The sequence below is a fragment of the Phragmites australis genome, chromosome 3 (genome assembly GCF_958298935.1).
Source record: "Phragmites australis chromosome 3, lpPhrAust1.1, whole genome shotgun sequence".
Classification (NCBI taxonomy): domain Eukaryota; kingdom Viridiplantae; phylum Streptophyta; class Magnoliopsida; order Poales; family Poaceae; genus Phragmites; species Phragmites australis.
This window is the reverse complement of record NC_084923.1, coordinates 36,654,471-36,678,071: the sequence shown is the minus strand read 5'-3', so window position 1 is coordinate 36,678,071 and position 23,601 is coordinate 36,654,471. Positions and strand designations below refer to the sequence as shown.

General features: G+C 41.6%; 1 protein-coding gene across 1 annotated transcript; it reads left to right on the top strand.

The window, feature by feature from the left end:
* Positions 1-331: 331 nt before the first annotated feature.
* Positions 332-6,237, top strand: LOC133912934 (homeobox-leucine zipper protein HOX32). The gene is made up of 18 exons (XM_062355918.1): positions 332-896; positions 1,828-1,987; positions 2,153-2,268; positions 2,378-2,468; positions 2,568-2,663; positions 2,744-2,857; positions 2,959-3,042; positions 3,395-3,550; positions 3,653-3,727; positions 3,815-3,921; positions 4,027-4,219; positions 4,315-4,503; positions 4,592-4,672; positions 4,759-4,893; positions 4,976-5,301; positions 5,442-5,547; positions 5,636-5,785; positions 5,885-6,237. The coding sequence occupies exons 1-18, from the start codon at positions 658-660 to the stop codon at positions 6,029-6,031; spliced, it is 2,565 nt and encodes an 854-aa protein (XP_062211902.1). The 5' UTR covers positions 332-657; the 3' UTR covers positions 6,032-6,237.
* Positions 6,238-23,601: the final 17,364 nt, after the last annotated feature.

The window sequence follows — 23,601 nt, the reverse complement described above, 5'->3', positions numbered from 1 at the left end:
CATGAGATTTTACCTGGCGCGTCTAATATGACGGGATGTTACGGTGAGAATTTTTCTCTCGAAATCGGATGCATACAGTTAGCTATTTTGGTGCAATTTTTTTGATATTACAAATATTGATTTCAGATGTTATAAACGTTATTTTTTATGTTATAACGGATCGTGATATTGTAAACATTGATTTCAGATATTAAAAAAAATTTATGTTATAACGGATCGTTAAAACCTCATATTCCTCATCCGTCCGGACACTAGCAGCTTTGAATGGAAAAGAGGTAGACTATATTATTCGAAAAGACCCCTCCATATATAATCTTCCCTCCAAGACCAATCCACTGTTCCACACAACACAAGCCTACACGAGTTGAGCCCGAGCATTGCCGCTACTATTAAACCAACCCCCACTTGTCACTTTCTTCCTCGCCACATCTCCGCCCCGCAACCTTTCCCTTTCCCTTCGCTCTGCCCCCTTCCCGCAGGTCGGCAAGCAACAACTCCCCACCCAAAGAACCCACCACCACTCACCACCATGGCGTCGGGCGGCTGCGCTCTCGCCCTAAGGACATGACTTGGCGTCGCCCGTGGCCGTGGCTCTCCGTTCTCCTCTGCATACGACGACGATCCCTTCTCCTCCTTGGGCGGTGGTCCAGCTGGTAGATGGCGGCGGCGATGGTGGCGGTGGGCAAGGACAGGTCGTCGCCTGGCGGCGGTGGGGCGCCTCAGGTGGACACGGGCAAGTACGTGCGCTACACCCCCGAGCAGGTGGAGGCGCTCGAGCGGGTCTACAGCGAGTGCCCCAAGCCCAGCTCACTACGCAGGCAGCAGATTATCAGGGAGTGCCCCATACTCAGCAACATCGAGCCCAAACAGATCAAGGTCTGGTTCCAAAACCGCAGGTGTGTAAGCTCAAGCCTCGCCTTTCGATCTGTTCGTCGTTTCGATTTCATGGTTTTTTTTCGTCTTTAGAAATTATGGGTTCTTGCTGCTGAAATTCGGCTCCTTTTTCTGTTTCTAGTCTTTAGAATCCGTGGAAGCTCCCTTCACCTTGTGGATTAAGAGAATCAGCTTCTATATTGTGACCGTTTGTTTTTGCTTTTGCTTTTGCTTTTGGAACTAGAACCCATAGTCATTCGGGTCGTACGATGTTTGGTTGTCCTCGAAGTCCTCTTGGGTATTAAAAAAAAAAAAGATGATGGGGAGATATTGGTTTTGGTTCTCAAGGTCCGATCTTTTGATTCTGTTCGTTCTATGTCTTGCATTGTGCTGGTGCTTTTTGGCCCTCCTTCGGGCTGGTTCTAGTTGGTCTAATTTTGCCAATGTTTTTAGAAGGAACTCCTAGTGTCTCTCTTGGGATTGTTGTCGTTTTTACTGCGTTGGGGACGTTTGAATGCGTCTTTTACTGGTCGTATCTTGGTTTATTCACATCTATACATGACAGGAACTTTTGGTTAGCACTTGTATGAATAAGTTATTTTTTTAAGACATGTAAGAATAAGTTGTTGGCCTCTTACTAGTACCATTTAAAGAGATTTCATCAGGGATCTCATGCCCAACATAATGTTCACGTTTAAAGCAGATTTAGGGGTAGCCGGGATACATCATTTTCAGTTGGACAATAATTATCTTGTCTGAGTTAGTGTGAGCCATTGGTTGCTTTCGTGCCATACGCGTGTGTAGCTGGAATTCGATACGCTTGATACGTAGGATAAGCAGTAACATCAGAATATTTTTTATTAGCAATTGTTGTCTTGGTTTCTTCATATGCAAGTGACATTTGTAATTCCTGTGTGATGTAACTGGCGTTCTGATGGTTCTTGTGATTGGTAGATGCCGCGAGAAGCAACGGAAGGAGGCATCTCGCCTGCAAACTGTGAACCGGAAGCTGACTGCGATGAACAAGCTGTTGATGGAGGAGAATGACAGGCTGCAGAAGCAGGTGTCCCGTCTTGTTTACGAGAACGGGTACGTGCGGCAGCAGCTCCATAATGTGAGATTCATCTCCTTCGCTGATTCCATCACATCTTACTTGTATTGTTCTAGATAGTTAGCTGAATGTACCTGGCATCTTGTAGAAGCAAATGTGTTGGTTTATGTAACTTCTGCTGTTCACCTTGTTGGTTCCACTTCTGATACTGTGTTATGATGTTTGCAGCCTTCTGTTGCGACTACGGACACGAGCTGTGAGTCTGTGGTGACAAGTGGTCAGCACCACCAACAGCAAAACCCAGCAGCTCCGCGCCCCCAAAGGGACGCGAATAACCCAGCTGGGTAATTTCATCACTTACCCTTTTTAAGACCGTTACGTACATGTAGAGACGCCTGCACACCTGCATGATGTTTTACTTAAATTTGATGGAATCCTTCTGTGTGTAACAAGTCTACTCGCTGTCGCTGAGGAGACCTTGGCAGAGTTCCTGTCCAAGGCGACGGGAACTGCTGTCGATTGGGTGCAAATGGTTGGGATGAAGGTAATGAACTTGTTGGGGGCAAAAAGAAAGAATTGTGCCATGTGTTGGTTATTTGAATTCTGTTTTGGCTAATGACTTAAAGTGTGAATTCCTTTACAGCCTGGTCCGGATTCCATTGGAATCATTGCTGTTTCCCACAATTGTAGTGGCATAGCAGCACGAGCTTGTGGCCTTGTGAGCCTTGAGCCCACAAAGGTGTGTTTTTGTTCATGCTTCATCATCATATAGCTTTATGTTTCCATTCAGCAGACATGTCCTAATTGACTACTCCACAGGTTGCAGAGATCCTTAAGGATCGCCCCTCTTGGTACCGTGACTGCCGGTGTGTGGAGGTGCTCCATGTTATCCCTACAGGTAATGGTGGAACTATTGAGCTTATCTACATGCAGGTATGCATCGTCTTACAAGTTATAATTAGTCTTGAGATTTACTTGAACACTGTCTTATGTGTTACCTGTAACATGATTGTTACTTCCATCCCATTCTTTAGACTTATGCACCGACAACTTTGGCGGCACCACGTGACTTTTGGACGCTCCGTTACACTAGTGGTCTTGAAGATGGCAGTCTTGTGGTAATGCTTCTTTTCTTTGCCTGCTATGGTGTTCTCATTTATGCTGGTCTTCCTGTCCATTGCTGTTGGCCCAGTTCAAAGGATTAAACAGCTTTCTTTTGACTTCATATTGCAGTGTTGCAATGTTATATGCCAATATTAAAGACCATCTTAGGCTCTTGAATCAACATCCAACCCCTTGACTTGAGTTGGCTGGATGCTGATCTAAGGGCATAGGATGGTGATTGAAAAATAAGTTGTTTTCAAGCACTTGAAAAATAGCAGTTCTGTATATTAATTCTTGTTGATAGCTTTCTCTGGATATTGTTTGTGCTCAGAGTTGGTAACTGTTGTTCGCTGCCTTGCTCTGTAGATCTGTGAGAGGTCATTGACTCAATCTACTGGAGGCCCATCAGGACCCAACACTCCAAATTTCGTCAGAGCCGAGGTGCTTCCTAGTGGTTATTTAATTCGACCGTGTGAGGGAGGTGGCTCTATGATTCACATTGTGGATCATGTTGATTTGGATGTAAGTGGCACCAATATTTTCCTGTCCAATTTGGAGACTTCCATCTGCTTTCTAGACTTGAATACTTTGTGCATGTATCTTATGAGTCTTATCATCTTGTAGGCTTGGAGTGTACCTGAGGTCCTCAGACCACTTTATGAATCTCCAAAGATTCTGGCGCAGAAGATGACGATTGCTGTATATTTTCAATTGTGTTTTCTCAAGATTTCGTTGGTATTAAGAATTCGGTTTTTCTTTTCGTGCTAATGAATTCCTATTGTACAGGCACTGCGTCACATTAGGCAAATTGCGTATGAATCAAGTGGGGAAATGCCCTACGGAGGGGGCCGCCAGCCAGCGGTTTTGAGAACATTTAGTCAAAGGCTGAGCAGGTTTGTAGAAATGTTGTTGTATTCTCATTTACCATTCATACCATTGTAATTTACTAAAAGGACCCATACATGTGCCATGTCTAACGTCTTCCACGTAATTTTCAGAGGCTTCAATGATGCTGTCAATGGGTTTCCGGATGACGGTTGGTCGCTGATGAGCAGTGACGGTGCGGAGGATGTTACCATTGCTATCAACTCCTCTCCAAACAAACTTGTTGAATCTCATGACAGCTCCTCCCAGCTGTTTTCTGCGATTGGAGGTGGCATCTTATGTGCAAAGGCGTCAATGCTGCTACAGGTTCTTACTCATTATCCATGTATTTTTGCTAAGCATAATGAGACATTGTTGATATTATTCTAACTAAGGTGTTTGATCTTGTTTTCATAATGTAGAACGTACCACCTGCTCTACTAGTGCGATTTCTGAGGGAACATCGCTCTGAATGGGCTGATTCTGGTGTTGATGCTTATTCTGCTGCTGCTCTGAGGGCTAGTCCATATGCAGTTCCTGGCCTGCGAGCTAGTGGGTTTATGGGCAGCCAGGTCATACTGCCGCTTGCACACACCTTGGAGCATGAAGAGGTAATTTCTAGTTATTTTCAATTATTATAATTTCCTCGTACTAATGAGTGACTGAACTTTACTCATCAAACTGACTTTTCAATTGCAGTTCTTGGAGGTTATTAGGCTTGAGGGACACAGTCTCTACCACGATGAAGTTGTTCTATCACGAGATATGTATCTTCTCCAGGTCAGTATTCAGACACCATTAGATTGTTGTGTTCTTTATATTTATATTGTTGTATTGGCCTCACAACACTGTATGTTCTTTGACAGTTGTGCAGTGGCGTCGATGAAAATGCAGCTGGTGCATGTGCACAGCTTGTCTTTGCACCCATTGATGAATCTTTTGCTGATGATGCACCACTGCTACCCTCAGGCTTCCGTGTCATACCACTGGATGCCAAGACGGTTAGTACAACAGTTTTGTAGTTGTAGCGTTAGTCTTTGTGATTTCCTAAACTAACGATGGCTTGGTAACAATGAACTGCAGGATCCACCGTCAGGCACACGTACACTTGATCTAGCATCTACTCTTGAGGTTGGATCTGGTGGGGCTACAAATGCGTCCAGTGATGCCTCCGGCACCTGCAACACAAGATCAGTCTTGACCATTGCTTTCCAGTTCTCATATGAAAATCACCTTCGAGAAAGCGTTGCAGCAATGGCCAGGCAATATGTCAGAACTGTGGTGGCATCAGTGCAGCGAGTGGCCATGGCAATATCTCCTTCCCGACTTGGTGGGCAGCTTGAAGCGAAGCAAACTCCAGGATCTCCTGAGGCGCAAACACTTGCAAGGTGGATTGGCAGGAGCTACAGGTGAAACTCTCCTTTTCCTTTACCAATTCTTCAGAACATTTAAACAGGTGACAGCATTAGCTGGTGTATCTATGCACTGTAAATCGTATTGCTTTGTTTGATTGTGCAACATATTAATTTGGTTGCATTGGAATTTTCAGGTTCCACACTGGAGCTGAACTGCTTCGCACAGAAACCCAATGCACGGATTCTTCCTTGAAAGCATTGTGGCAACACTCAGATTCCATCATGTGCTGTTCCCTCAAGGTCAGTAATGTGGTTGCTTATGTTGTCGATTCGTAACATTACACCGTGCGGCCTGGCCCTGATGAAAATTGTCCAACAATGCATTTAGGCTGCTCCTGTGTTCACATTTGCCAACCAAGCCGGCCTCGACATGCTGGAAACAACGCTGATTGCTCTTCAGGACATCTCTCTCGAGAAGATCCTTGACGACGATGGCCGCAAGGCACTGTGTGCTGAGTACCCCAAGATTATGCAGCAGGTATGCGCAACCGCCATTTATACAACAGCCTCCTAAGTCAGCTCATGGCCTCATGCCAACCATCTCTGATGCTAATGAAATGAGTGGTGTCCTCTCCAGGGCTTCGCGTACCTCTCTGGTGGCGTCTGCGTGTCGAGCATGGGGCGGCCCGTGTCCTACGAGCAGGCTGTGGCGTGGAAGGTCCTTGGCAATGACGACACCCCGCACTGCCTCGCGTTCATGTTCGTGAACTGGTCCTTCGTCTGAGACCCCTAGTAGAGTCAGTCGCCCAGTATTTGCAACTGTCACTTCTGAAGAACCTTCTATGTACCGGTACTCTGTCGCTTTTGCCTTTGTCATGAGACCTGTGGAACACCCTGCAAGTTATTGCTGCTCTTTACTTGGTTGCTATGTATGAATATTGATCGTGGTTTGCATCTCCTGAAATCGGCCTCACGAGCCCATTCCTTGAATGTTGGATGCCCTGATATGTTGCTTGATTATTGGGGGTGAAATGTCAAGTGTGCCGTGGCCTTGTGCTGACCTCGGACGCCGGCCAACTATGGTGCGGCAAGGATGCAACTGCCATGGGGCCATGGATGGCGACCGCCGCCGGCGGCTAGGTGGTGGTTGCATCCGGGCTGATCTGGTTAGGTCCGGTCTATGGTTGACCGCTATAGTAAGTCCGTGAACGACTGAAAGGAAGTGGAAAAAGCAGCGCCCGGGGGACACACCTGGGGATAGCGACGCCCCGCCGAAGCGCCGGCCTGGTTGGCTGCTGGCGTTCGGCGTGTCGCCATTTTGCCGTGCTTTTTGCTGTGTTTTGACCGGTTCGCGTTCGCGATGTCGAAGTGCGCGTGGGCGGTGGGTGATCGTGGGACGAAGCGATGCGACCGGGGAGGACGGATGGGGAGCGTTTGTGGTTTCGTTCCGGCGTGACGGTGGAGTGGTGTTGCTACGTGTCGCGGTTTCAGGGGAGCTGCCAATTTGGAGCGCGTTTAGGTGTGTTGTGTGTACTCGGATGATGAGATGAGCGCACCGCACTAGCGCAGAAAAAAAGGCACAGTGGAAGCTGGACGTTGAGGACACCTGCACTACGCCACTCACCTTGACGTACAAAACGGAGTGGAGCATGGGAATGGTCGACAAGTCCTAGGGAGAATATGCCTAGGTCTCCATCTCACTGCCAGCTAAGGTGTAGTCAGTGAATTATCCAATGTTTAGCCCTCTCGCACCGCTAAAACCGGTTCCGCTAGAAACAAAAAAATAATAATGGAAACAACTGCAAACCAACTCCAAACCGGTTCTGTCACTATCTTGACAGGCATAATTCGAATATGGGTCCACATAATAATATTTTTATCTTTTCACAATTTTATGTAAATTATGCTCTGTAAGCATTTAATCTTGTTTTTCTTTACTATTCCAATTGAATAACTTTTATTTGGATTGGGATATTACACTTCATCATCTGTGCAGTCTGCAGATTGCGCCTTTCCCCATCCTAACGTCATGATCTTGAGCTACACAGTTCACGCCTAGTGCAACGAAACCCATATCCTCCTATATTGATTCACTCATGTGTCCTGCTCTACAGAAAAATAGCTTCCTTCGTCGGCGTTCGTTGTCACTACTAGAGGTTGTAGTTCTACTATCAACGATATGTAGTCTACGTCTTACTCTATTGCCTGACTGATGCCATGACATTGAACTACAGGGTCTAAAACCCAGTGCAGCAACGCTTGTATCCTCCCCTATGTAGCAAACATGCCCTTTTGGATATTGTAGCAAAACATCTTAGGGCATGTATGTGATTTTAGTGATTAATGATAATATTGTTAATGGGACTAATATGTTTATTAAGTATATACTTTAGTAGATCTTATTGATGCAATACATAAAGAAGCTACCGCAATCGGGACAAAGATTAACTAAATTGAAGAAGTCCTAGGAAAAATATACTCACCGGATGGTCCAGTGCTGAAAAAATTGTATTCACCAGAGCTTTGTGTCCAGAGGTAGCTTCACTGGATGGTCTGGTAATCACCAGAGGATCATACTGGACTAATTCTTGCAGAGAAGAATCCAATCACAGAAGAACGAAGATCAACTCACCGGAAGGTCCAGTGCCTGTGTTGTACACATCGGATGCTTCACACCAGAGTATTTCCTACAGAAGCGTTTCTAAGAATTGAAGATCAAAGAACCTCACCGGATGGTCCAGTGATAGGTGTTGTGTACATCGGATTATAGCACCGGATCATTTTTTTAGAGGCGATGACAAGTGTTGAAGAGTAAAAAACAACGCACCGAAGGTTTGGTGCTTGAAGATCAACACACCAGAGTATTTCGTGCAGATAAGAAGTGGCGCGGTCTGGCTCAAGTGAACTCGCCGAAAGGTCCGGTGATGGAGTTAAAGATCTCACTAGAGTATCTAGTGTTCATGATGACTTTGAGTGAGAGTCCAACAGCTAGTTTTTGATGATGTACACACCAGATTGTCTGATGATTGTACTACTGTTGTCACCGGATAATCCGGTGTTAATAACTTTTCTAAGTAGTTGGGTTAACGGCTAGTTGGTGAGTTTGAGGCTATAAATATCTCTCCACTCGGTCATTTGAAGTTGCTGGAGTTTAGAGAAACACAGAGGCACTTGAGAAAATATCCAAGCCACCAAAGTGTTTAAAGTGATCATCCAAGTTAATTAAGCACAAGATTAGAGAGTGCTTAGTGCTTATAGGCCTAGAGTGAGTTGTAGCTAGGTACTGCAGCTTGAAGAAGGGATTATGGAGTGATCCTAGCTTGTACCAAGTGGTACGTCGGTGTCTTGGAGTCTTGGTGACTCACTGGCGACTTGAGTCGGAGTTGCTTAAGCTTGTTGACCCTCCGACTTCGTGTGAAGCGGCGGCAAGACGCTTGTACGGGGACACGGAGACCCTTGCCTTAGTGGCTCAAGCTCCGAAGTGATCACGGCGGCAAGTGACCGGAAGAGAAGCTAGTGGTGAGACCTTGCCTTGGTGGCTTGATAACTCATCTAGTTTGAGGCCTTGCCTTGGTGGCTTAGTGGCTCAAGAGTCGTGACAGGGTGCCGATCGAGAGCATATCCTTAGTGGAGCTCCTACGTGGACTATGAGTAGCATTTATGTCATCGATACCACGGGATAAAAATCTCTTGTGCAGAGTTTGCTTTCTCTACCGTCTTTACGCTTCCGCATTTACATTCTTGCAATCTACCTTTGTGTATTTACTTTTCTAAAGTAGTTTGCTAGGATTGACTATATGTTGCAAATCTTTTAAGTAATAGAATAGACACACTAGATAAAGTTAGAGCACAGTTAGATAGAAATTGATATAGGTTTATCTTGTGAAGTTTTTAGAGCCAATTATGTTAGTTTTTAAGTATCCTAATTCACTCCTCCCATCTTAGGATGTCATCGATCCCTACTATTGGTATTAAAGTAGGGGCTCATACCTTTTATAAGGACACACCATTTCAAGTGGCATTTGAGATCTCGTCTCATTTTGATTGGTTAGGCTAGTAAGTTGTGACGTTCGGGGTTATGATGGATACCTATAGTGCTCCACTTTTTTATGGCTCAAATTTTTCTTGTTGGAAAATTATAATATATTGTTATTTGCAAGCTAATGGTCTAGATGTTTGGAGAGTCACCGATAAAGAGTTGAGGCAACACATCACTAACAAGGAGAGACAATTAGATGTATTAGCGAAGAGTATCATTTTATCATCTTTAAATGTTGATGCTTATTCTCTCACCAATGCACATGATATTTGGCTAGTCTCATTGAAATTTATGAATGCACAAAAGATGTGCTCAATGAGAAATATCATGTGCTAGTTACTAAGCTCAATGGCATCAATAACTACCCCATGAAAATACTAATGACATGTACTCACGTTTGAATATTCTTGTCAATGAGATCAATGGGTTAGGTTCGACGCAAATTGAAGATGATCAAGTGGTGAGAAGAATACTTCAAACTCTTCTTCCAAAATACAAGTTGATAGTCTCCATCATCTACGACAAAAACAACATCAAGAGGATGACTCCAAGTTAAGTACTCGTCAAGATCACTGTCTCTGAAATGACTATGAACATAGGGGTGGAAGCTTCTTCCTCATCTGACACCAAGAACCTTACCCACATAAGCAAGCAAGCACCATACCCACATATGAAGGTGAAGATGAGGAGGCAAGAGCAAGAGTCAAGTTCAAGTGAAGATGATGAAGATGAAGAGAGCGATGAAGAAGATGAGCAAAACACCTCAAGTGAAGAAGAGATGAATCCCGAAGTTGCCAAGCTCATCTTACAAGTAGAGAAGAACATTAAGAAGATCAATGCCAAGATTGATCACCGAATCTTCATAAAAGACTTGGTCAAAATAATCGATCATATCAAGAAAGAGAGGAAGATCAAGAGCAAGAGAGAGACAAGAGAAAGACGTGAGGCATTTGCAAGCATACGAAGATAGGTGAGTGAAGATGAAGCTTCGAGCTCAAGTGATGAGAGCTTCGCCACCCATTCCTCCAAGAGAAACTTTTCGTCAAGTTCGTCATCGTGCAAGCCATCACACAAGTGCCTCATGGCCAAAGGTATAGATATCGTTATAAGTGATGATGAATCTGATGAGGATTCTCCCTCTCAACAAGAACTTCTTGATTTTATCAATGAACAACAAAGGGCTTTAAAGAAACAATCTAAAAAACTTAAGAAGATTGATACACTTAATGACATTCATGCTACCTTTGTTTTCAATTAGAAACAATTATTGAGCAAATTCAAATTGCTAAATAAGGAGCATGAAAAGCTTAAGGTAAAATTTGAGTGCATTAAATCTCAACCTAATATCCCTTTGATGCAATTTACTTCTCTATTTAATTTCAATCCTAAGGTAGATGTTTGTACCTCTTGTGATGATTTAATTGATTTATCTAACTCACCCCTTTGCAATGAAATATGTGTGGAGAATATTCTTGTAGAACCATCTAATGAACTCATTGCATAAAAAATGATGAGTTCAAGCAAGAAGTGAAGAAGTTCAAGAATGACTTGCAAGATTAAAGGGCAAAAAATATACCCAACCTTCTCAAGATAATCGTTCTAACATGGTGAACAAGCTTGCAGAGGGGTCCACCGTGACATGCTTCAAATGTCATCAAGAAGGCTACAAGTCCTTCTAATGCAAGCAAGTCAAGAAGAAGACTAAGGAGAAGAGGATAGTGATGAACCTCTCCATTAAGACATCCACTTTCTACACCAAGTCCAACTACAAGATCAAGGCCAAGAGCAACAACTACAAGCTCAAGAAAAAGGATAATGGCAAGGTGGTTGCACACAAGGTTGGGAGAAAGGAATGGGGTGGAACCAACCCATTTAGGTGCCCAAGGAAGTAATCACAACATGAAGGAACTCCAATCGGTTCGGATTCCACAGAAGACTTGAAGCCCAAGGGTTGGTTTGGTGGAGTTGGAGACTTGGCACACAAAATAAGGTGAAAATTCAAGCAAAGAAGTCAAGGATACAAGTTTGGACGTATTAATAAAAATCATGATCAACATACACCCAACATCCCCCCATCTAAAGGTAAAAGAGGTAATAGTAGCTAGATTCTTGTTCATGCATTTTGTGTTGCATCTAATTACTTTGTCTTGCCTAGAATTGCATATGTATATTTCAATTTATTGCAGTGGCTAGTGTAGGTCTTTCATATGGTAGGTTGTTTGTGCTTATCTCTAACCCATGAGCAACCTATATGGTTTATTAGTAGTATATTCCTTTCATGGCACTAGTCTTATATTTGATATCATTTATATGCCATTAATCCAATCTATAGGGTAAATTCCCCATTGTTATCAATGACGAGTGCATATATATCACAAGTATTCAACATTTGTATGTACGTATTTACGGGGAGCATATCCTATGGGTTATGAATTTAAGACTAACATGTGTTGCAAGTTATATCTTTTGTAGTCTCATGGAGTAATCCTCAAATCCTCGGAGGTATGCGATGCTTAAAAGTTTCAATTGGTATCATTGTCAATTCTTTTTTCATTTAAGCCACATCTACGAATAATATAGCTTAAACTTCCTATCTTTACATATTGTATAGTTATACATATGTTTCTATCTTACCATATATATGCACATATATAGGGGGAGTTTAAATCATATTATGTGAGTTTCATAAATTGTGATCTATATGCTTTTATTTCAGTTGGTACTATTTTCTTGAATTGAATTCTTACCAGTGGTATCCCTTCAATTGGTATTATTTTATTTAATAATAATTTATGAAACTCTCTTTGATGTGCTCTAACATTTTCTCTTCAACATATGCTTGTAGCCATTTTTGAGATTGTTGACAAAGAGAAAAAAAAATTGATGACCAAAGCAAGATACAAAATGGCATGTCTAGGAGAGAATAAGCAAGATGCATGATAGCATGTCAAGATTGACAAAGGGGGAGTTCTTGCATGGGTTGAACAAGGGAGAAAGTAGCAATAGAGAAAGGGGAGCCACAACAATAGGGAAACTAAGTAGTAAATACATGCATCCAAGCAAAGAGGTAAGATCTTTGGCCATTTATATTTGGTATCATTTTTAATTTGCCTCTTGTTTTTATTGTGTTGTCATCAATTACCAAAAAGGAAGAGATTATAGCAAACATGCTCTTGTGGAGATTGTAGCGGAACATCTTAGGGCATGCATGTGATTTTGGTGATTAATGATAATATAGTCAATGTGACTAACATATTTGTCAAGTATGCTTTAGTAGGTCTCATGGATGCAATACATAAAGAAGCTACCGCAGCCGAGACAAAGATTGATTGAATTAGAGAAGTCACAGGAAAAATGTACACATCGGATGATCCGGTGCTAGAAGAATTGTACTCATCGAAGCTTTGTATCTATACCTCACCGGATAGTTTGGTGTCAAATGGACATAAGTAGCGGAGCATTGTTGATAAAAGTGATAATACAGATAGCTTCACTGGATGGTTCGGTGATCACCGGAGGATCATGACGAACTAATTCTTGCAGAGAAGAATCCAAGCACAGAAGAACGAAGATCAACTCACCGAAAGATCCAGTGCCTATGTTGAACACCGGATGCTTCACACCGGAGTATTTCCTACAGAAGTGTTTCTAAGAGTTGAAGATTAGAGAATACATCACCGGATGGTCCGATGATAGGTTATGTGTACACCGGATTATAGCACCGGAGCATTTCTAACAGAGGCGACAACAAGTGTTGAAGAATGACGAACAACGCACCAGAAGGTTTGGTGCTATAAAGATCAACACACCGGAGCATTTCTTGCAGAGAAGAAGTGGCGTGGTCTAGCTCAAGTGAACTCGCTGGAAGGTCTGGAGATGGAGTTAAAGATCTCACTGGAGTATTCGGTGTTCAGGATGACTTTGAGTGGGAGTTCAATGGCTAGTTTCTGATGATGTACACACCAAATTGTCAGTTGATTATACTATTATTGTTATCGGATAATCCGGTGTTAACATCTTTTTTAGCCGTTGGGTTAAAATGGCTAGTTAGCGAGTTTGAGGCTATAAATACCTCTCCATTCGATCATTTGAAGCTGCTTGAGTTCAGAGAAATATAGAGACACTTGCGAAGACATCCAAGCCACCAAAGTGCTTAAAGTGATCATCTAAGGTAATTAAGCACAAGATTAGAGAGTGTTTAGTGCTTATAGGCCTAGAGTGAGTTGTAGTTAGGTGCTGCAGCTTGAAGAAGGGATCAAGGAATAATCCTAGTTTGTACTACGCCAGCGCCTTAGAGTCTTGTGTGACTCGCCGGCAACTTGAGCTGGAGTTGCTCAAGCTTTTTGACCCTCAGACTTGGTGTGGAGCGGCGGTAAGATGCTTGTACAGGGATGCGGAGACCCTTGCCTTAGTGGCTCATGCTCCAAAGTGATTATGACGGCAAATGATTGGAAGAGAGGCTAGTGGTAAGACCTTGACTTGGTGGCTTGGTGGTTCATCCAGCTTGAGGCCTTGGTTTAGTGGCTTAGTGGCTCAAGAGTTGTAACCGAGTGTCGATCGGGAGCATATCCTTAGTGGAGTTCTAACGTGGACTATGGGTGGCTTTCATACCATCGGTACCATGAGATAAAAATCCCTTGTGCAGAGTTTGTTTTCTCTACCGTCGTTACACTTCTGCATTTATATTCTTGCAATCTATCTTTGTGCATTTACTTTTCTGGAGTAGTTTGCTAGGATTGGCTATAGGTTGTAAATCTTTTAAGCGATAGAATAGATACACTAGATAAACCTAGAGCACATTTAGATATAAATTGATATAGGTTTATCTTGTGAAATTTTTGGAGCCAATTAGGTTAGTTTTTAAGTGTTCTAATTCACTATTCTCCCTCTCTTAAGACGTCACCGATCCCTGCACCCTACTAATCCTTGTCTTCATCGATGTCGGTGGCCATACGGGTCATTGGACTTCTCTTTTTTGTTGCATCCGTCTTAGTTATTTGGCATTGGATACGCGGTCCAAACTTGTCTCTCGCTTTAACACCATTACGCATTATGACATCCTTAACGTCGACGTCTTCCCACCTAACACAGCATCCATCCCCTTCCTCTGCTACAGAGCGGGCAACGGTGTTGGCCAATCGAATCGCCAGCCCATCTACATTGTCTGGGAGGGAGAGAGAATCGGTTATATTGTTTTTTTTTCTTTGAGTGGATGCTTGTTTTTCCACAATTTGAATAGATCACCTTGTATAAGGTCTTATCTTCTTTTTGTTTCTTTTTACACCTCTCTTATAGAGCTATATTTCTATTTTTCTTTTTTTTTATTGCATTTTACATCAAAAGATCATTTGAATTGTAGCTTTGAACACTTTAATGCATCTAGGGCACACCGATCTTATGTATTAATCAAATTAGGTTGCCTTTTTCTTGCTGGCATTTGGCTTTTTTTTAATAACAGCATATGTGGGTAATATATAAGCATGTATAGGGACACTTTGCTTTTTTCTATCTCTGATTAATGTGGTAACTAGCAATCGCACACGTGTTATAAATACATGGAATCAATAAATATTGTAATGGGAGTAAAAAATTTGTAAGCATGCATATGTAATGCATCAAATCATCATTTTCGACTTTCATTATAATATTTATTGATTTCATGTGTATGGTTGCTATTGAAGATTACAGTCACAGAGACAAAAAAAAAAGTTATAACACAATTTACTGGTAAAACCAAAAAACAACAAAATCATGTACCTACAGGTAGAAAATCAATCAATAATATAGCAATTTGAAGAAGTAAAAAGTTACCTATCAATTAAAACATGATGCATATTGTGTATGTTATTCACACATGCATTAAAACCGTAGCATACTATGATAGTTAAACCACCTTTTAACTAATCATACATGGAGGAATCACTCCATAAGAATCAAATATCTTAAATTTGAAAATGAAATATGGAAATTGCAGTTGAAAAATGCAATAGTCACAAATTAAACAAGTGCATATCATACGAGTATCAATAATTCCATACATGAAAATGAACACAACTCCTCACGGTATCTCGCCAAGTGCAAGCTAGGATCTTGCACTATCTTTTATAGACTCATCATTATCCTTTCAATCTTCCAGTGTAACAAGAAAAAATGGAAGTGTATAATCCATGATCACCTAAATATAACATAGCAAATAATGAACTCTTTTCATATAAATTGTGTTTGGCACATGGACCTGACATTATAGTATTTCAACAAACAAGAGATGCGCATGAGCATCCATTGAAGTGAGATCAACAAAACACAGGAAAAACTAGTTTGGTATAAAAGAACACAAGCAATCCTACAGACAAAAAATTAAATGGCAGAAAGGATGCCTCACCTCGCAACATGGGAAGGAGTGGTCGTCAGCACAGGATCACGGCATGGGACGACCATGTGGGACTATTGTGGCCCTGACATGGGTGGAGTGAAGTAGGAGATTGGCATATGCACATATGTGATAAGGTGATGAAAGAATTGTGACATGCCAGAAAGATTTATGAGTGGGTTTCCTAATTGATCAAGAATAATTGATTGGGTGATATTTTGCAAGGAGATTAATTGATTTCGGCAGTATTTTGGAAGGAGATTAATTGATTTGGGGAATATTTTGGAAGGAGAATAATTGATTTGGGTAGTATTTTAGAAGGAGATTAATTAATTATTGGATATAGATGGAATGAAATAATGGTGTGTTAAGGATATTTAATGTTGATAGTATTAGTCAATTAATTGCATATATAAACTGGTTAGAGGTTTTCAAACTTATTGGGTTTCTAAAATCATCACGCGTTAATTTGGAAGGGAAAATGAGTGAGGGGTGATGACCAATTGATATGGTTTTGGTGCCTAATTGATGACTAATTAATTGGGGTTTCTAAATTAATCACAAGTTAATTTGAAAGGGGAAATTGGGTGAGGGATTTTGACTAATTGATGTTGTTTTGGGGCCTTATTTATGACTAATTGAGCCTAATTGTGTGTCCTCGATAGATCCCATGTGCGGCTTGATGGCGAGCAGCAAGGATGCATCTTCGATGGCGAGCAAGTTAGAGGCGTCCAGTACGGTGAAGGGCGGCAACGATGAGAAGTGAGTGGCGTGCTGTGGAAGGGCGTCGCCTAGGCATGGCAATGGTGGCGATCAAATTTGCAGCATTGGTGTGGATTGAGCAAAATTCAGGGAACATGTTGCACGTAATTGATTGCATGCATTATTTGATTGTGGTTTCATAATTAGCGTGCATGATTGTGACCTCCTAATTGATTTCGAAGGAATGAAGAAGGAAATAGCAACCGGATGAGGTGCACGTAGCGAGATGAGAGGGGAGGGACGATGCAATCTCAGTCTTTGGATGCAATGACACAGAGTCAATCGAATCTGGGTTGTTGGATGTGTAACATTGTTTATAGATATTTACATATCCGAGGTTGCTGGTTGTCCCGTGCGTATTTTTTGGGTGGACATAAAATTATTTGTGGTTGCTCTTTATAGTATAGATTTATAGCATTGAGAGCAAAGGAAAAATCTTCCTTATTAATATAATAAAAGACATATGACTTGCTAATGCTCAACGTGTTAAAACAAACAGAGACAAGTCATTGGATGACTGTCTACACTTAGTCACCTAACTATTGATAACAAAAATTGGCATTTTGTAAGAGTTTCAGAGCTAGTAGTTTCAACGCATCCGAACATTCGATCGGAGGATTAGAACATCCGGTTAAATCTTTTTGCCAAACAGAAAGGTTGGTGTTTGAAAAAATCGGACCTTCCGACTAGATTGAAACATCCAATGTTATCATCAAAACATCTGATTAAATATTTTTTACCAAACAGAGAGGTCAGTGTTTAAAAAAACTGGACCTTCCGATATGGATTGGAACATCCGATCATGAGTATCGGAACATCCGATCTAACCTAGATCTGGATTTTTGGGAAGAGATCGAGTTGGATTTGAAGATAAGTTTTGGTAGATTCCGATTCAAAATGGGGTAAGACTAACCCTCCCTATAAATATAAAGGGCCATGGATGATTGAGAACATCCAACATCCAATAGAACAAATACAATTTACTTTACCTTTCTTTTTTTAACCCTTTTGCCCTAGATCTCTTTTCCAACCTTCCTATTGCTTCTTGTTCTTGATCTCGACGACCAAGGACAAACCGCTGGCCATCTACGTTCTAAATTGTCCCTCCCGAGCGTGGGTGATGATAAAGTTCCAACGGTGCAGCGCCATGACTAGAGTTTCCTAGGTGCTGTCTGTCGGATATTCAAATCGAAACATCTGACACCGATCGGAACATCTGATCGGGGGATCAGAACATCCGATCCAATATTCTACACATGAAGTGCTTAGTGTTTGGCATGACATCTTTTCGTGTCAACACACTTTTTGGCAACTCCGCTAGGGAGAAGCGTTTCAACCATCTTCTAGCCAAATCTGGAAACCCTAGCCATGATGAACGGAGCTGAAGTCAACCCTGACAACATCGTTGTGCCCGCCATCAAGGAGCTAGATGAGGAGGCACAACGAGAATACGAGAAACATAAGATGGAGTTTGACAGGGCGTTCGCTTCATTCTACCAAAAGATGAGACAGGGCGTCATCTGGAAAGGAAGAGATTTCACACCTATCTACACCAAGCCTGAGGTAACTTCCACTGCAAGTGATGTACATCTTACTAAAGATAAAGTTTCTTTGATGATTGATCAGCAAGTAGGTGCTTCTATGTATAATGCATTGGATAGGTTGTTACCTAGTCGTCTTAAGGTTATGGGTTTTGAAGTGCAAAGTGAAAAAGATCTAAAACAACATGTTTTGCCTCATGATAATGGTAGCAGTAATAGCAGCGGTCAGCATGACTCTTTGCTTGCTAATGCATCAGCAGCAGGTACACCATCTAAAGTTACACCGCAGGGTGTGCCGATGCAACATATAGCTAAACTAATGCGTTAAGTTCAGTTGGTCATAATGCATTACCACATGTTATTCCAAATACTGTTACCCGAATCTACAACACTTATGCCTTCACCGTTTGCAAATGCTAATATGGTCAATTCGGGTGCGCCTAATGTTAGCAATTGCACTGGTATGGGAGGAAGCTTGGCAAATTTCCAAACACCATTGTATCGCACTATAGCATACAATATACCTTCCATGCCACCTCAAGGTTCCGGCATTCCATATGGTCCACTACCTACTAGTAATTTTAGTAGTTCTCTACAGCATATAACAAGTACACAATTGAACCATACTAATGCATATGAAACACCATAGCTCAATATTTTTAGGCCACAGCAACCAGCTGATGGGACATCCACTCGGCCTATGGCCGAGTCATAAATGGGGCCTGAAAATGTTAGAGAGCAAGTGTTTAGTGTTCTAAGAGAGCAGTTCGGGGTAAAGCCCAAAGGTAGAGCACGTGCGTGTCAAAAGCCATAGCCCAATTTCTATGAAAATATTCAGTATCTCAGAGGGTTTAGAGTGCCTGAATTTATTAAGTTCATTGGGGGTGATGGTAGAACCACTTTAGAGCATGTTGCTCAATTTATTTTGTAGTGTGGTGAAGCTAGTGCTAGCGATACATTAAAACTGAGATTGTTTCCTTTTATCATTATATGGCCTTGTATTTACTTGGTTTACTTCTTTGGCACATAATTCTATTTATACATGGTCTTAATTAGAGAAAAAAAAATTCTATAAGTATTTTTATACTGGGGATATTGAGCTTAGATTATCACATTTAACATTGATTAAACTAAAACACAATGAGCCCGTTGCTGATTATATTTGAAGGTTTAGAGATACAATGACCCGATATTTTAATTTGAAATTTTTTGATAGAGACTTGGCTGATCTAGTTTACTTCCTCATTTAAAAGAAAAGCTAGAGAATCATGATTTCTCAGATGTTAGTAAAGTGTTACAAAAAGCTTTGGCTCAAGAAAGTCAGGCAAAAAAGTATAGAATTTTTCAGAGATCAAATGATAAAGTGAGAGAAAATTGTCCTGATGTTCACATGCTTGAATATAAATCTGAAAGTTTGGACGAGGATGACTTTGATGTATGTGTGGCCCAATGCATTTGGTCTTTTAAGTCTAAATCATTCGTTTGTTCAGCTCTTAAGTCGATACCTCCTAAAAATCGGCAAGAAGACATTAAATTTACTTTTGATGTAGCAAAGTACGATAGATTTTTTGATTACTTGCTACAAGAAAAACAGATTAAGCTGTCTCATGGTCATGTAATTTTGACATTAGATGAATTAAAGAGGTGAGCTTATTACAAATGACATAATTCTTATTTTCATGCTACTAAAGATTGTAATATTTTTCGTCGACAGATTCAATCAGCCATTAATGAAGGACGATTGAAATTTTCGGAGATGCAAGTGGGTAAGCAACTGTTCCCGGTTAATGTGATTGATCTCCAAGATAAGAGTATCCTAATTCGGCCAACTCAAGCTGAATCAACTAAAGGAAAAAATGTAGTCGTTGGTTAAGAAATGCTTAAACCTTTGAGGGAGAACAAAAACTTGCTAAGATAAGTGCTACTTGAGAAAACTTCTGAAGGCAAAGAATCAGTCAAGATTGTAGTGGATACTTTAACCTCCGGGGGTATGACAATGCTGAGCTAAGAATGATTAAACCAAAAGGCTCGGAGGTTTGTGAGTGGAAGTTTAATGAAGCAAAGAGACATGACAAGTTTGAAGCGACCAAGATCACCTTCAAGGAAAAGGGTGTATAATCATCATCAACCAAGGGAGGATCATCCTACTAATGTCTACCTGCCACTTGGTCCATCGCCGTCATTGCCTTGGACACTTCCTCTAATGCTCTTCCCTCCTTGTCCAACATAGGGCTATAATGGTATGTGGATGCCTCCTCCTCCTATGCAATTTATTCCTTTTCATTCAATGTGAGTAGCACCACGAAGGCTGATATTTGATAGAATATAACTTCCTGTGCATGACTGATTGGGTCATATAAATTGGTCTAATGATGTTCAATATGCTAAGATTATAAAGAAAGCATACCAGGTCAAGGGGAGTAGTGTGTCTACTCAAAATTCAGATTCTAATATTGGTAAGACAAGGATCACTGCTACTAATATTATTGAGATTGGTTCAATGAAAGTGGTCATCGAAGAACTTGGTAAAAGACCGATTATTTGTGGTGATAATCCGGTCAAGTCTAAACATGTACCTACTACTGTCTAAGATGCTTTAAAGACCAATAATCATGAAGCAAGTAGTAGCAAGTCACTTTCTAAGTACCTACAGCCGAGGTGATGTCCATCGAGCTTATCTCACACAAAGAAGAGAAGATTGCAGCAGCGGCGCAAGCAAGAATTAATGGAGCGACAAACAGAAAAATTGTGGGATGTTGCTTTCAATGAGGTTAAACCAATGCAACTCGTGAAGCAAATGTGAAAACCAAACTTAGATGCCATAACAGTTCCTACGGCAGCCCTTTCGCCAATAACAACACCAATGCCTACGCAAGATGATAAAGAAGATGAAGAATTATTTGATTATAGAAAGACGCCAGTGCATGCTAATAATGTTTCACCAACTGAAGGTAGGGATATCAAAATAGTTTTTGTGTTACCTTCAGAATTTCATGCTATGGATGAAGGTGAAGTGTATCAATAAATAAATAAAGAAGCATGGCCGATGTATTGGTTACCATCATCCTAAGGGATATTCATAGACGATGTCTTGATCATCGTCCTAAGAAATGGGTATAAAGGGAGATGATATGCTTTTTGTAAGCAAGCTTCACCAAGAAACAGGGGGCATGTGTTGATGACAAAAATTGGCATTTTGCAAGAGTTTCAGAGCTGTAAGTTTCAATACATCGGAACATCCAATCGGAGGATCGAAACATCCAGTTAAATCTTTTTGCTAAACAAAGAGGTCAGTGTTTGAAAAGATCGGACCTTTCGACTGGATCGTTACATCCAATGTTATCAATCGGAATATCTGATATAAATATTTTTTGCCAAATAGAGAGGTCGGTGTTTTAAAAAATAGGGCCTTCCGATATGGATTGAAACATCCGATCATGAGTATCGGAACATCCGATCTAACCTAAATCCGGATTTTTGGGAAGAGACAGAGTCGGATTTAAAGATAAGTTTTAGTAGATTCTGACTCAAAATAGAGTAAGAGCAACCATCTCTATAAATATAAAGGGTCATGGCCGATTGAGAACATCCAACATCCAATCGAACAAATACAATTTACTTTACCTTTTTTACCCATTTTGCCCTAGTTCTCTTTTCCAACCTCCCTATTGCTTCTCGTTCTTGATCTCGACAACCAAGGACGAACCGTCGGCTATCTACGCGCTGATAGAGTCCCTCCCGAGTATGAGTGATGATAAAGGTCTAACGGTGTGGCGTCACGACTAGGGTTTTCTATGTGTTGTTCGTCAAATATTTAGATTGAAACATCCGACACCGATTGGAACATCCGATCGGGAGATCGGAATATCTGATCCAGTATTCTACACATGAAGTGCTCAGTGTTTGGTGTGGCATCTTTTCACGTCAACACAAACCCGAGTAACATTATTATATGGAAGTGACAAATTAATAGATGGCACTAAAGGAGTCCAACTTTTGGACGGATTAGGGATTTAGCTAGCTTGCAGTGATAAACCAGGAATTCAATCTTTAAAAAATGAAACGTTGGTGCTTACTGTATGTCACGTGCGTCGTGATGTTAGGGTATGTTTGTTTTAGTTTTAAATTATGAGAATCTAGTTGTGTCTGTAGAATTCGTGAAACCTTATTCTCATCAGATTATAGATCATTGGAATTTATATTAAAACTTGATTTGTGAATTGTGATAATCGATTTTTATATTATGATCATTTATTTTTACTTTTACCTTTAGAACTATAATCCATAATCAAAATAAAAAACAAACAAAACTTACTTTATTACCCCTACGTGCACTGAGCCTAGTCTATTACATACGTGCACTGAGCCTAGTCTATTAAAGGGCCCAGAATTGGAGCAATTATAGAGAGCAAGTACTGTAGCTACTGTTTATGTAAGTCATATACGTGTACATACATATATACGGATATGTATATGTATACATAATTTTTTATGAAATTCTAGAAAATAGCAAAAATAATAATAGTTATATTGATAAATCAGCTGAAATAATTTAAAATACATAGGAAAATATCTAGATCTAAAAAAAATATAAAACAAATTTAGTTAGATTCGTATTACTGTCGTCTACATGTTAAAATTATGTGCATGCATGAAAATACCAATGTTTTTCTTATAATTAAACGAATGAGTTAAATATTGATAAATTCATAAATAAATATTGAGATGTATAAAATGATGGATTCAATTTTTTAATCTTTTTATTATGCTCTGCCCGATAAAAAATAGATGGGACGTAGACGCGTCAATCCGTCTGGTTGTGTTCGGAGGAGTAAATTTGGGTGGAGACGGAGTAGTATCGATAATTCTTATGCAGCTACTCTGTCGTAGGACCAGAGCTCACAACAGGAGCATGCGCCGATGCGCGCATACGATCGTGCTGCAGCCTGCAGGGTGCAGCTGGGCAGCTGTCCGGTTTGTATGCGGCAGGCGGCAGCCATGGGCAGAGGCCTCGGCGTGCCACGTGAGACGTCAGCGCGGCAGAGGAGGAGGGCAGACCAGCCCGCGTCTTGTCAATGGCAGATCTCCTTTTACAGCTCTGCTCCATCGCATTACTCCCATCTCCCTCATTTACTACGGCTTCCCCTCTGACATCCCGCGAGCCTCGTCGCTCGCCATTCGCCGAGGCAAGTCCCGGCGCCGAGATCTACCGGTCGGGGATAACCGGGCGCGGCGCCGGGGCCCGTGCCGGCAGCAGATGGGGCACGCGGCGGCTGGACGGGCTGTGGCCACACGTTCATTGTTGTTCTGTGCCCGCGCCAGTTTCTCCCACTCGGGGTCCGCGTGCGCGGCGGGTTCGGCGTTCACGCGGCTGACGAGTGACGAGCCCTCTTGGACGGACGGAAATGTCCGCGCTCTTCGGCACGATGCCCCGACCACAGGTATCCGGTATTCCTGCCGTGACGGTTCCCATATACTGTATACTCCACTAGCAATAGTACGGCTGGGCGCCGGCGGGGGTCGCGGCGCGTTGTTCATTCGTGGCGACGTGCAGTGCGGCGGCCAGCAGGAGAGTCGACCGTTGAGCAAGCCTCAAATTAAAGCTAATGGATAGGTCGCAGTACGGCGCCGTGGCACATTGG